Below are 12,306 nucleotides of genomic sequence, written 5' to 3'. Positions count from 1 at the left end.
GCAGTCAGAGAGAGGATGAGGATTAGAGGAGGCTACAGTAGCAGAGACACAGTGCCTGGTTGTGCCTGTGTTGTGTTTTGTTCCGTTTTTAAAAGTTTACCTGCATTTCTTGCTGCGACACAAGACTGTCTTCGCTTTTTCAGAATGAAATGCGACAAGCAAGATGCACTCTTATTTGTGTCTTTTAAATGTGTCTACAATAACACTCCCAGAGTGAGAGCTCCAGCTTGCATTTGTGTGACAACATAAATAAAACTCAAAGAAGTTCAACTTTAGTAAGGGGAGAACTCTCCATAAATTCATCATCCTTTTGCAACTCTGATGAAACAGTTTCTGGGCCTGTGGTATCCTCATGCTCAGGGGTAAGCCAAAGCACTTCCAACATCATACTTGTAGATACAAATTTGGCTCACTATCTAGCCTGCCATAAATTTGTCCTCTCTAAAATGGTTCAGTTTTTTTCTGCACAGTTTGGCAGACAATTTTTCCCCTGAGAAACCAGAATCCAGATATGGATGTTCATTTTGGCCTAACAGGACCCTTACCTACATCTGCATGCTATCAGAGGAAGCTATGAATTCCACTAAATATTTTACTGCAGTTGTGCTGCAATTCCCAAGCTGTGGATGATTCAGCAAAGCAGAGAACCAGTAGAGCATGAGCAGACTGGCAGGGCTGCTTCCTGGCAGCCCTTTTTATGATACTGACACATAGAACAACATAGCAATAAAAACATAATCAAATATTCTTGATCTTGGAAACAGCATTTGGCCCAATAAATAGCTGTTCTGGAGCTGTTCAGTATGACACAAACTCCCTCAACTGATGAAGCTTATCCAGCTTTCATGTCATAGACGTTCATGTTTCAGTCTTTGAATCTTAAAGACTGAGCTTTAAAGTTGCTCGACTTTATGTGAAACTAAAAATCCAAAGCCTAAACAAACTAACTTTAAATGAGAGAAAGACAATCAATATGAGAAGCTGGAACCAAATAAGCTTTGCTTAACAGTGACTAAGAAACGATTAATTATTCATTAATTATTCATATTTCTCTTAGTCACCATTTCACGCCATCATTTCATCGGATCTCAAAAAAGATAAATGTATATTTTTTTTATTCTCACTAAGTCTCTCTCCATATAATTTATATAAGAAAAATACATCAACAGCTGCATTATTCAACATTTTACAACAGGAACTGTTTCTGAGAGCTGCTCATTAGCATTTGCCCATAAACTCCTGAAAGGTGAATATAAACAGAGGGCTAACAGATCAGCAGCAGACCTTTACAATACGTTTACAGAGTTCTATGATGCATTAACTGTGTGTAAGCCATCATCAGTGATGAACCTAACACTATGCTGTCAGAACATGTGATTGTTTTGTTTTTTTTAAGTAAAAATTGTTTTCCCAAGTCTTGATAATCAGTGGACAAAAGAAAATCAATCAATCAACCCCTGACCCTAACATAAGATTAGGATTAGGGCCTAGAGGATGTGATTGGGATTGTTGCCGTTGATGACTTGGACCTCACAGGGTTAAGTGCATTGAAGGCAGGCATCTCCATGGAGATCAAGAGGAGCTACTATTATAAGGAATCTGCCGAGAATCTCTGTGCCTGCCTGTGTTCCTCTGCTGTTCGTCGCCCTCCTTTCAGAGCTGTTTTGGGATCATCTGCTGCAGAGGACATAATGTTCCAACATATACTGTATATCTCTCTCCAACACTGGCTTGCACACCTAAAAACACACGTATGCACAGCTGCTGCTTTGTTAAGAGTGACCTCTGTGACTTGCAGAGGAAAGCGCAGAGGTCATAAGAGAAATAATCAAATGACTGCTCTGGTTCATGGTGGTGTATCTTTCTTTTCTTCTTTTCTCTGCAGAGGATACATCCAAATTTAAGGTTTAATCTGCATCTTTTGTCTAAGTGGAGAGTCACCCATCCCCTGCAGGGAAGGGCACCATGACCCAGGAGGGGCAGGCTCTGCCCTCTCCCACCCCACCAGAGAACCCAGTAGAGCCCAGTACAAGCACCACTACTGACCCACCCAAAGAGACACATGACAAGACAGATGAGGACAAGGTGGATGCTGGTGCAAATGATGAGACAGATGAAGGAAAACAAGAAGAAGACGTCAGGGAAAGTGAGGAGGGGGAAACACAGAGAGAAGTAGAAGGGATGGTGGAAGTGGAAGGTGATAGAAGAGAAGGGGAGTTGAAAGAGGAGTGTGAAGATGGGGCCGGGGATGAGCATCAGCTGACAGAAGGAGAGGCGGAGGGGGAGAGGGAAGGGACGAAGGGGGGAGGATGTATAAATATGGAGGAAAGCTTAACGGGGGAGGAGACAACACATGAGGCGGAGGAGATGAAAGAGGAAGAGGAGGGGAAGGAAAATGAAGAAATTCACCCATGCACAGAAGAGGAGGCAACTAATTCTCAACAAGCTGGCCGGTTAGTGGACAAAATTTTATTTGTACCACTTTACCTGTCAGAGCAAGCAAGTGTCATGTTGCCTGTTAATTTGCATTGCTAAAAAGACAAACACAGCTTCCTTATATTTTTATAATAACCTAAGAGTGTCACTTTTGGTCAATGTTTTTTGTGCTTTGTGATTTGAATATTTTTTATGTTAAATTGTTTTATCTCTGCGGTTCCCTTTGTACATAATTAGCCTAATGTGCTTTACTCATATTTTACAAAATAAATAGTCAATAAGCCTCAACTTAATGAGCTGAAAAAATGGAAGAAAAATATTTAAAGAGCTAAGGGACACAGCAACCATTTCCCAGCTCCCCAACTGTCCCAGAAAGACATTAGTGGAGGGCAGTCTGTAAAAAGCTCAACATGTGGTAGAAAAATGTGCCTGCTAATTAGCAGATTCATATATAACAAGCAAAAACTACGCAGAATGATAAAGACATACTGAAAGCAAAGTACATCTAACCTTTTTCTTTTAAAAAAAGGGATGAAATAGCGATGCTTTTGTATCATATTGTAGTAAATAGCACAGTGTTTTTAGATGAACAAGATGACTGATCTTTTTTGCATATTTTTATCCATTTTCATGCGTGTAGGTCAGATGTTTTCTTTTCTTCCTGTTGATATAGATTGGCAAATGGTATAACTGGGAATGACGATGAAGATGAAGTAGGTGAAGAGGACGAGGGAGGAGATGAGGGGGCGATACAAACACACTTGGACACTTTCAGCTCTAATTTTGAGACAACTGTAGAACAGGCTGACACCGAAGTGGAGGAGGAGGAGGAAGAGGTCCAAAAAGAAGGTGATGGCAGAGAAAACCAGGACAGTTTCAGCTCAGCTTTTGAACAGATTGTCGAGCAGGTCGACATTCAGGATGAAGAGGAGGAAGACGAGAGAGAGTTGGAGGAGGAGAGGGAGAAAAGTAGGGTGGACAACAAAGATGGTTTCAGCTCCACATTTGAGCGCATCGTGGAATCTGCCCTGCTCAGGGGTGGGACCTGCTACAGCAGCCTGGACTCTCTGGATGTTCTGTCACTCACAGATGAGACAGACAGCTGTGTTAGCTTTGAGGCGCCACTGACACCGCTCATCCAACAGAGGGCACTGTTACAAGGTCCTGAACCTCTGGAGCTTGAGTTGGCAACAGTTCAGGAGCAAGAAGGGGCTGAGATTGGAACAGATGCCCCAGGGCCTGAACTCGGGGCTGGGGACAGTGCTGGAGCAGTGGCTGGAGTAGGAGGAAGCCCGCTGAGGACCACCATACCTGGGAGCAGATCAGAGTTTGTGTTGAGCCAGCCTGGACGCTGGGCCATTCCTAATGGCTATCACACAGATTGCCAGGGAGACATGATTAACTCTGTCAGGTAAGTTTTACTTTAGTTCCATGTGTGGACCAAATAACATTATTCTAAAGGGATGAATTTGGTTTAAAAAGTAAATATGACAATCCTGAGAAAATATGGTGTAATACATTAAAGAATTTATATAAAATGGGGATGTTTTTGCATAGTGGGTGGGTCATTTTACACATTCAATGTTAAACACAGTTTAATGAATATTTAAATGACTGATGACAGCTTCCAGGTTATGTGGTTGTTGAAGCCTTATGCAGATGTCTTACTCAAGTGTAATTAACTTAACTTAATGTGACCTTGGCTTAACCAGTAGGTGGCGTGAACAAGTGAAGCCCAGCTGTAGGTCCTTAGAGAGGTGGACAGGGAGGGCTGGTTGGGGTGGAAAGAGGTGGCCCGCCTCTTTCCACATATGCAAACTGAGACAGTTCTTTAAACAATAACCATGATGGAAGCAACAAATGTAGGCATGCGTTACTTAGCTTAAAATGTTCATATTTTTGGAAAATAAAGGAACTGAGTCTTTCAGTGTTCATGACTGCACAGTTTTGTGCACTCCAGCAAAAATGTTGCATTCACACAAATGTTGCATTAAGCTAAACTGAACAAACAAAAAGTTGCAATACAAGGAAGCTTTAACATTTTGATGAAACCAGTGGGACTGTTAAAGCAGGACTGCTGCATTTGAAATGAGAGGAGCCTCTGGTAAATGTATACAGAGTTTATTCACCAGAGCTGCAGACTGTGGCTCGACTATTTGCTCTCTCCAACCTCTTTTGCTTAAAGGATACAATAGAGAGAGATAACCTCAGTACTGTCAAATGAGAGGTTTATGCATCATGACAGAAGACCTTTTGAACAGAAACTCAAATTTTAGGAGGAGTGTGGTGGTTTTCTATGGGAGGGTTACACTAGATAAGATCCATGGCAGCCTGTCAGCATAATGAATCACTTGTGTGAGCAGGAAAAAACAAACTCGTTGGGCTTTTCGACAAAGAGAACTAGTTTCGTTCTTGATGAAGATTACATTTTTGACATTTTGACCAGTAACAGGTTGGGTTGGAACCTGATATATTGGTTCACTATGAAGGAAACAGATCATGGTAATAATGCTTATTTCTGCCTCTCTAATGTCACAGACATTAACTTGGTGGAGTTTTGGTATTGAAACTATGATATATTTTATGATATTGATGTTCAAATTTGGTTATAGCGAAATACCATGCTGAACAAAAGCACATTTTTAGCCTTTAAACTGTGACACTTTGAGTGGATGTAAAGTTGATTCAGTTGCAGGTTTTATCAGAGCTTAGATGTGTTTGCCAAATTACCATGAACTCCGTGTACTTCATGGACCTCTAGCTATTATCATAATACACATATATAAAATCAAAGCTTTATTTATCCAAATAATTAATCATTAAGGAAAATATGCTTGATATAAACTGAATGTATACGAATCAAGTACATTTCATTTGACCAGATTTCATTAAATTCCATAAATACACAGAAATTTTACATGTAACATTGTTACATGAAGCCAGACCTGGAGGGATTGTGGGGACACGGTAACATCTGACATGACTTTCTTACAATTAATTACCTTAATAGTAGTAAAATGGGTTGAAGGAGACAACGTAGAGCCACTGAAGGGAGAAGCAGTAACGCAAAACATATGGCGAAAACATGTAACTTGAACTTTGGCTATAGGTCTCCCTCGCTGGTGTGCACACAGTCCCTGTGGCGTGTTCATCAGCTCTTCCCCCTTGCACAGTTCCTGCAGTTAGAAACATACTGGAATGCCAAATAGATGCACAGACCTTTGACATTATCTGCTCAGCTAACTGCTGGGATTTGCTCAGACTCTGGTATGACTTACAGGATGAATGAAGGATTTTGGATGTCAGTTCTGCTCTTCTTTTCTCCTCTCCTTACCAGTCTACAGATGTAGTACTTTAGGCACAGTCTTGCTTCCTGACCACCAGCGCCAAGCTGAATGAGCTATTGTTTATGTCATGACATCATCGTCTTCAGCTTTCCTCGGCCCAGCAGGGTCTTAGAGTGAATGTGAGTGTGTATGTGTGTAAGTGGGTGATTATTGCTCCGTGCTAGCCAGCCTGCCAGACATTTGAGCACTTAAACCTAGAGTGGATACATCTGCTAGTCAGTCTTAAAGGGAAAGTTTAAGATTTAAAGATACTAACAGTTTCCAATTATTTACTTCTTGATGTCCATTCAGATGCTGTTTTTCAGGCTGTTAAAAAGGGAACCTTTAAAACTGTTAGGAATTCCAGTGCAAGTTAGTCTTTTAATATTCTCTAGAAGGATTATGGATCATGTGCTTCTGAACTCCTTCTACTGATAAATGAATTTCCTTGCCTTACATTTCTTCTCTCTCTGTGCCATTCAGTGTCGTTGAGACAGTGTCGTATTTCACTGTCTCACCTTCTGCCTCTCCATTCATTTCTCCACTTGATTCATGTTATCTCACTATATCACATCTTAGTTATAACACACACACATAGACACACATACACACATATCCTCCATTTCACTTACACTGCTCTCCTACCAGCATATCTTATCTTTCATTCTTCTTGTCTGCCTACTTCCTTTTTTTCTGGTGGGTAGCCAGAGAATTGCCGTGGTTACACATTTTGGCACCTTGGGCGTCATGGACAATGGCCCTTTTTCACTGCGGGACCGAGCAGCTGCAGAGCATAGAATAAAAAATTAAAGTCAGTCAGTCAGTCAGCTTGGCAGACATGATGTTTTTTTAATAATCACCTTTGCCCATTATTTTCACTGAGATTAAGAATTTTAGTCATAAGAAAAAAAATTGTTCTAAAATAATTGTAGCAGTTGAAACAAAGTTGTTTCAACTGCTACTCATAGACTTTATAAGAAAATGGACATAGCCACAATGACATCACCTACTGATTCGCGAAGTCCCCTGTTGAAGCCTAATGCCAGGAAGTTTGTCTGAGGCCTTCGTGGTGTTTTTAAAATTGGATGTCTTGAGTAAGGAGGGGAGGTGACTTAGAATCCGAGGGATAACACACACTCGTATGGTAGTAAATTGCTATTTATAATAAGACCATACTAAAGCATATGCTACTTGGACCATAATTTATAAAACTGAACATTTTTTTGTACTCAGTATGATGTAAAAGTAATGATTAGTCTTTTTGGCATCATAGATTTGTCATTTCATGTCATTTAGACTTTGTTTTATTTTATTTATTTTATTTTTTTTGTTTTATCTGAGCACATACGTGTGTGTATTTACATATATATTTGTATTTGTAAATGCAAGTATGTGTACTTGTGTATATATTGTTTTTTTCTGTATATGTCTGAAATAAAGATACAATACAATACAATACAATAGATCAAAAGAACAGGAGAACTGTTTCCCCTGGGTGTCTATATCAGCGGTCCCCAACCTTTTTTTGCGCCATGGACCGGTTTGTGTCCGACAATATTTTTACGGACTGGCCTTTAAGGTGCTGCAGATGAATACAACAAAATAAAACCAGAACCGGTACCAAACAAAAGAATATTTATTCATAACACACGGGAAAAAACCTGGGGAAATCGAGTTAATGATAAAAACCCTGAAAACCATATACAGTATATATATATCTATATGATTTGCAAACGAAGAAGATGCCCCCTGCTGGCCATTAGAAAAAATGCAAGTTTAAGAAACTTGTGCGCTGGCTTCACTTTTCAGAGTTGTATTCTGCTCTGTATTTTCGTCTATGATGTTATTTCTATTTAATCGTGTTTATGGTGTTTTTGCATTGCATTTTTCAGGGTTGTGATTTTGGACGTCATACCTCTGCTATGTACAAAAATGTATGAAAAAAATGGTCATGCTGTGCTATAACTGTCAGTGACAATGCTGACATTTTTTTCAGTTAGAGCCCCTGTTTTTCCTAGGTTTAGCATGTACACTAATGTTAAAGGATAATACACCCTCTGTCAGTTCTTAGGTTTTACATATCAGGATATAATAAACAATTGGGTCTTAAAATTAGGTAAATACAACATCAGATGAACAACAACATATGACATATTACTCCATGTCATTATTTATTTAACAAAACTAAGACAGAATGCAGAACCATAGAATTGTTAAGTTAAGTAGACCTCATGATTCAGTAGCTTATAGAAACCCTTAATAGCAATAACTTGCGGTAACTTGAGGATCATTGTTCAGTTACATGACCCAGTTTCAGCCAAGCACAATGACTGCAAGGTACCCAGGTCCTGTGGCTGCAAAAGAAGCCCAAATAATCACCCCTCCACCACCATGCTTGACACTTGGTAGCCCTTCCAAACAAACCACACTTGTTCAGTCTTTTTCTGATTGTGCTGTCAAAAACTTTAACATTTTACATGCTAACTGAGGCCCTTTTCTCTGAGCATTTCACAGTTTGACCTTGGGGTGAATTTGCTGGGACATCAACTTCTGAGAAGATTCGCAACTGCCTGGAATGATTTCTACATGTGAATAATATTTTTCATTGTAGAATGATGGCCTTAAATTGTTTGGAAATGGCCTTATAACCCTTCCCAGACTGGGTAGCAGCAGTTGCTCCTCTGAGATCATTGCTGATGTCTTTCCTCCTTGGCATTGTGTTAACACGCCCCTGAATGCTCCAGACCAGCAAACTGCAATAACATCTGCTTTGGTAGAGGCACTCACACTTTCTGATGATCAGTTTATCGAGTGTTTGATTACTAGTACATGGATGCTACTTACCATCCTAATTCCAATAGAGGCAATAAGTATATATTTTGTTTTTCATGCACTGCTTCTGCATTTTGGAATAAATTTGTTAAATAATTAATGACACAGCGTAATGTGTCATGTGGTGAGGTTCATCTCAGATTGTATTTACCAAAGTAAAGTGTGTTTTATAAATGTAATAAGCAAAGACACACATTTTCTGCCAGTGCCACTGTTTCTTTGCTTGTGTAAGCCCCTGGGTGGTTACATTGTTTACAAGTAAAAGATAAGAAGTAAGTTTCTTTTATGTTTCCCAAATTTGTTGTTGCTTATACCCTACATCTTAATGAAATGTGCTTCATTAGGCTACATCAGTCACTATAAACAGATGTTGTGCTCCCTGGACAAGTAGAAGTGATGAGGCTCCACTCTGAGAAAGCATACACTATCTTTGCAGTGCATGTACATCATCTACAAATGTAGCTATACAAATTTGCTCAAAACCACAAATACAAAAACCTTAATGTTGCATATTTCTATATTATATTCATACTAATCTAAATATTACAAATATGAAAGGCAGATGTTTGTTATCTCTTGTGATAGTGAGTGAATGTAAATGACAATACAGCTGAAGAGGCAGAGTGGTGTGTCTTTGCGGAAGAACACATTGGCATGCAGTGTGAAGCAGTTGGATCGGCATATGTGTCTCAAAATGCTGCAGAAACTGTTACTGAGTCATACATCTGATGTACACATGTCTAACATGCTCTTTGTGAATGAAACTGAAAGGCTGTTACTCCACGTTTTGCTTCAGTTGTTCATACTACTAATCTCACCTTATTTTTACATATTTTTCAGCTTTTTTAACCATAGTTTTTGTAATATGGCAGTCAAACCAGGTATTCAAACTGATCCATTTGGCTGGCAAACCATGTGCACTGGTGTAAACTCATTGCCACATACACCTCAGTTTGATCTGAAGTGGGCTGGAAGGTTACTGCCTAATAAACTCTTAGAAACACTAGCAAATTATTTACCTTTCCTTTAGGGTATTATTTAATAAACCATCCATAAAACTAATGATACATGATTCAGAGGGACTTTGGTGCATCCAGATGGTTATAAAATGGCAAAAAAAAGCACAAAAAAAGAGAAAATTACTAAGTTGCAAAAAACGGGCACTTTTCTGTTATTAAATGGGAAGCAAACATTAACCCCCCCACCCACACACACATACCTAATTTTGTCTATCTATAACTTACCTATCTTTTACTTACTTTAGTGTGATATACTGAGCCCAACTGACAAAATTAGTTAAAAGACCCAAATGTATGCCCTCCTTCTTTGAAGTTTTCATGTTGTACAATGCAATCCAGTGGGCTGAAATGGACCATTTACTGGACCATATGTTTGACATCCCTTCCCTGGTGCATATACAGCCTGTCCACAAGTTAGCCTTCAACGTTTGTAGCTGGAGCTTTGATGTGGTGCAAAGAAACCTAATCTTACCTCAGCCAAACCCTCTCTGCAGATATTATTCCCACTGTTACTGTCTATTCTGACATCAGTGGGTGAAGATAGTGAAATGGGCAGCTGGCCACAGGAACAGGGAAAAAGTACAGCAGATACTGTAAGCATGCCAACCAGTACATGCAAATATGAGATGACAGTGCTCTTAGTCAGCAAACCTGGCTTTTAGTTTTGAGCTTGTACACTTGTGTAGTTTGTCAGCCTGTCAGTCATTGGGTTAGACAGTCAGTTGCATCTTTTTTTTGGTTACTTAGTCACTGTTACTTCACACGAGTTGTGTTGCTCTGTGCTCTGTGGGGACCATGAGTGAAGCTTAACCTTAATCCACAGAGGAGACTAAAATCGCCATGAAAACACACTCTCTGTTGGTCAGTCTATTTGTCTGTCCAGCAGCTTACTATAAAGCAGGCTATATCTACGCAGTGAAGCCAACTAGATGCAGGCTGATTATGTGATAATGCAAACTGCGCTAGAGCATCCATGCCCTCAAAACAAACACACGCAGTGCAATACTCAAGAAAAAAGATCCAGTGTCTGGACATATATGAATGTGTTTGACAAATGTTCTATGGCTGAACATTTGCATGAATACATGTGATTCCATTGTGTATGCGTATTCCTCCTGGTGGCTCACAAGCCTAACAGATCAAGCAGAGTAGATAAAAGCCAGGCAGTTTGTTTCCATATCAGAGAAGCAGCTCTACTGCATGGACTAACCTCTTTCATACACAGTGTTGAGTGCAGAAACACACATACACATGAAAGACATGTGGGCCAGAAGCATGCATAAACAAAAACTGTGTTTAATGCTCGCACATTCTAGCTCACTCAGTGATGCAGATATGGGAGTCCTTTATATCCGTCTTTCATATTCTTAATCTTTCTCTCTCTCTCTCTCTCTCTCTCACACACACACACACACACATATGTTTGAGGATATCACATTGGGAATAAAACCCTTAGTGAGGTTCTATAGCACTGCTGAAACATCCTGCAGATTATCCTCTCCTGGCTCACACTCAGGCAGTGATATGGACACATGCAGTCCCACATACACAAAAATAGATGCGTACACAAAAGGTTTGCAAACAAATCTCTTTCACCCTCTCACCACAGACTCACATGGTAACTGAATAGTTTCAGCACCAGCATATTTATCCCTGGCTATTTATAGCTCAACTCTGTTTTATGACACATCCCACAACCCTACTGTAGAAGTGACTGTGTCTGCTGAATTATGTCTTTCTAACCATGGGTTTCTCTCTTCTGAGGCGTCTTGTCAGCACTTCCTGTATGTGCTAAGTGGAAGAGAAAGCAGACCATATGAAACATTTGTGCGCAGTTCTTGGCATGACTGCTCAAACTGTAGCTGATTTTACAGCAGATGGTAATCTTTAGCTGCTGTCAGATCAAGCTGCTGTGTTTAGTGTTTCACTAAACCCAATCCCACACCTGAACATAATTAGTCTCACCCAGCCAAAAGAGGTCACCATTGTCCATTGTTTACAGCTGAGTAGGTGGTTTTTGAGTCCTGTGTGTTTCTCTGTGTGTGAATAAGAGCTTGTAAGATGGAAACAGTAAACTACGCTAAAGGTTTTCACCCTTTTTCATTTTGTTGTTATTACTGATCGAAGGATTTCTTGGTCATTTTGTATTATTTAGCTATGCTGTGTTTATAAAGGTATAAATGATTGACAAATTTAGGTTGTTCTATTCTCTCCTCAGTTTGTGGGTGCATCAGTGTTTCATCTAAATCAGGGGTGCCCAATCCCAGTCCTCGAGAGCTACCGTCCTGCAGCTTTTAGATGCATCCTTGTTCCCACACACCTGAATCAAATGAATGGCTTGTTATCAGGCCTTTGCCAAACATGATGGCATGCTGAAGAGATCAAACCATTTGATTCAGCTGTGTTGGAGTAGGGATGCATCTAAAAGCTGCAGGATAGTAGCTCTCGAGGACCGGGATTGGGCACCCCTGATCTAAATCATCAGTCGTTGTCTTGTGTGGCTTGCAACTGTCAATGTTTAATTGGGCTTGCAGTCAACAGTAATAGTAACTCCTATTAAGAGCTCAAATACAATACAAATTCTTAGAGTAAGACGCAAACAGTAAACAGTGCAATTTACCTCTGTTTGCGCATGTGAGCGGTAAACAGACTATTTTAAGAAATTGTTTTGCAAGGCTTTTTATGTATTGAGT

General features: G+C 39.9%; 1 protein-coding gene across 2 annotated transcripts in view; it reads left to right on the top strand.

The window, feature by feature from the left end:
- The window catches only part of psd2 (pleckstrin and Sec7 domain containing 2), a 38,528-nt gene that overhangs the window by 6,711 nt on the left and 19,511 nt on the right, over positions 1-12,306 (top strand). For both annotated transcript variants that reach the window (XM_026187072.1, XM_026187067.1), the window contains exons 2-3: positions 1,886-2,453; positions 3,110-3,847. In XM_026187072.1, the coding sequence (XP_026042857.1) occupies positions 1,966-2,453; positions 3,110-3,847 (1,226 nt within the window). In that variant the 5' untranslated portion in view covers positions 1,886-1,965. The remainder of the gene's footprint in view (positions 1-1,885; positions 2,454-3,109; positions 3,848-12,306) is intronic.

This window comes from Astatotilapia calliptera, chromosome 2 (assembly GCF_900246225.1).
Source record: "Astatotilapia calliptera chromosome 2, fAstCal1.2, whole genome shotgun sequence".
Classification (NCBI taxonomy): Eukaryota; Metazoa; Chordata; class Actinopteri; order Cichliformes; family Cichlidae; genus Astatotilapia; species Astatotilapia calliptera.
Note: the sequence above shows the minus strand (reverse complement) of the source record. Positions and strands in the feature narration are given on the sequence as shown.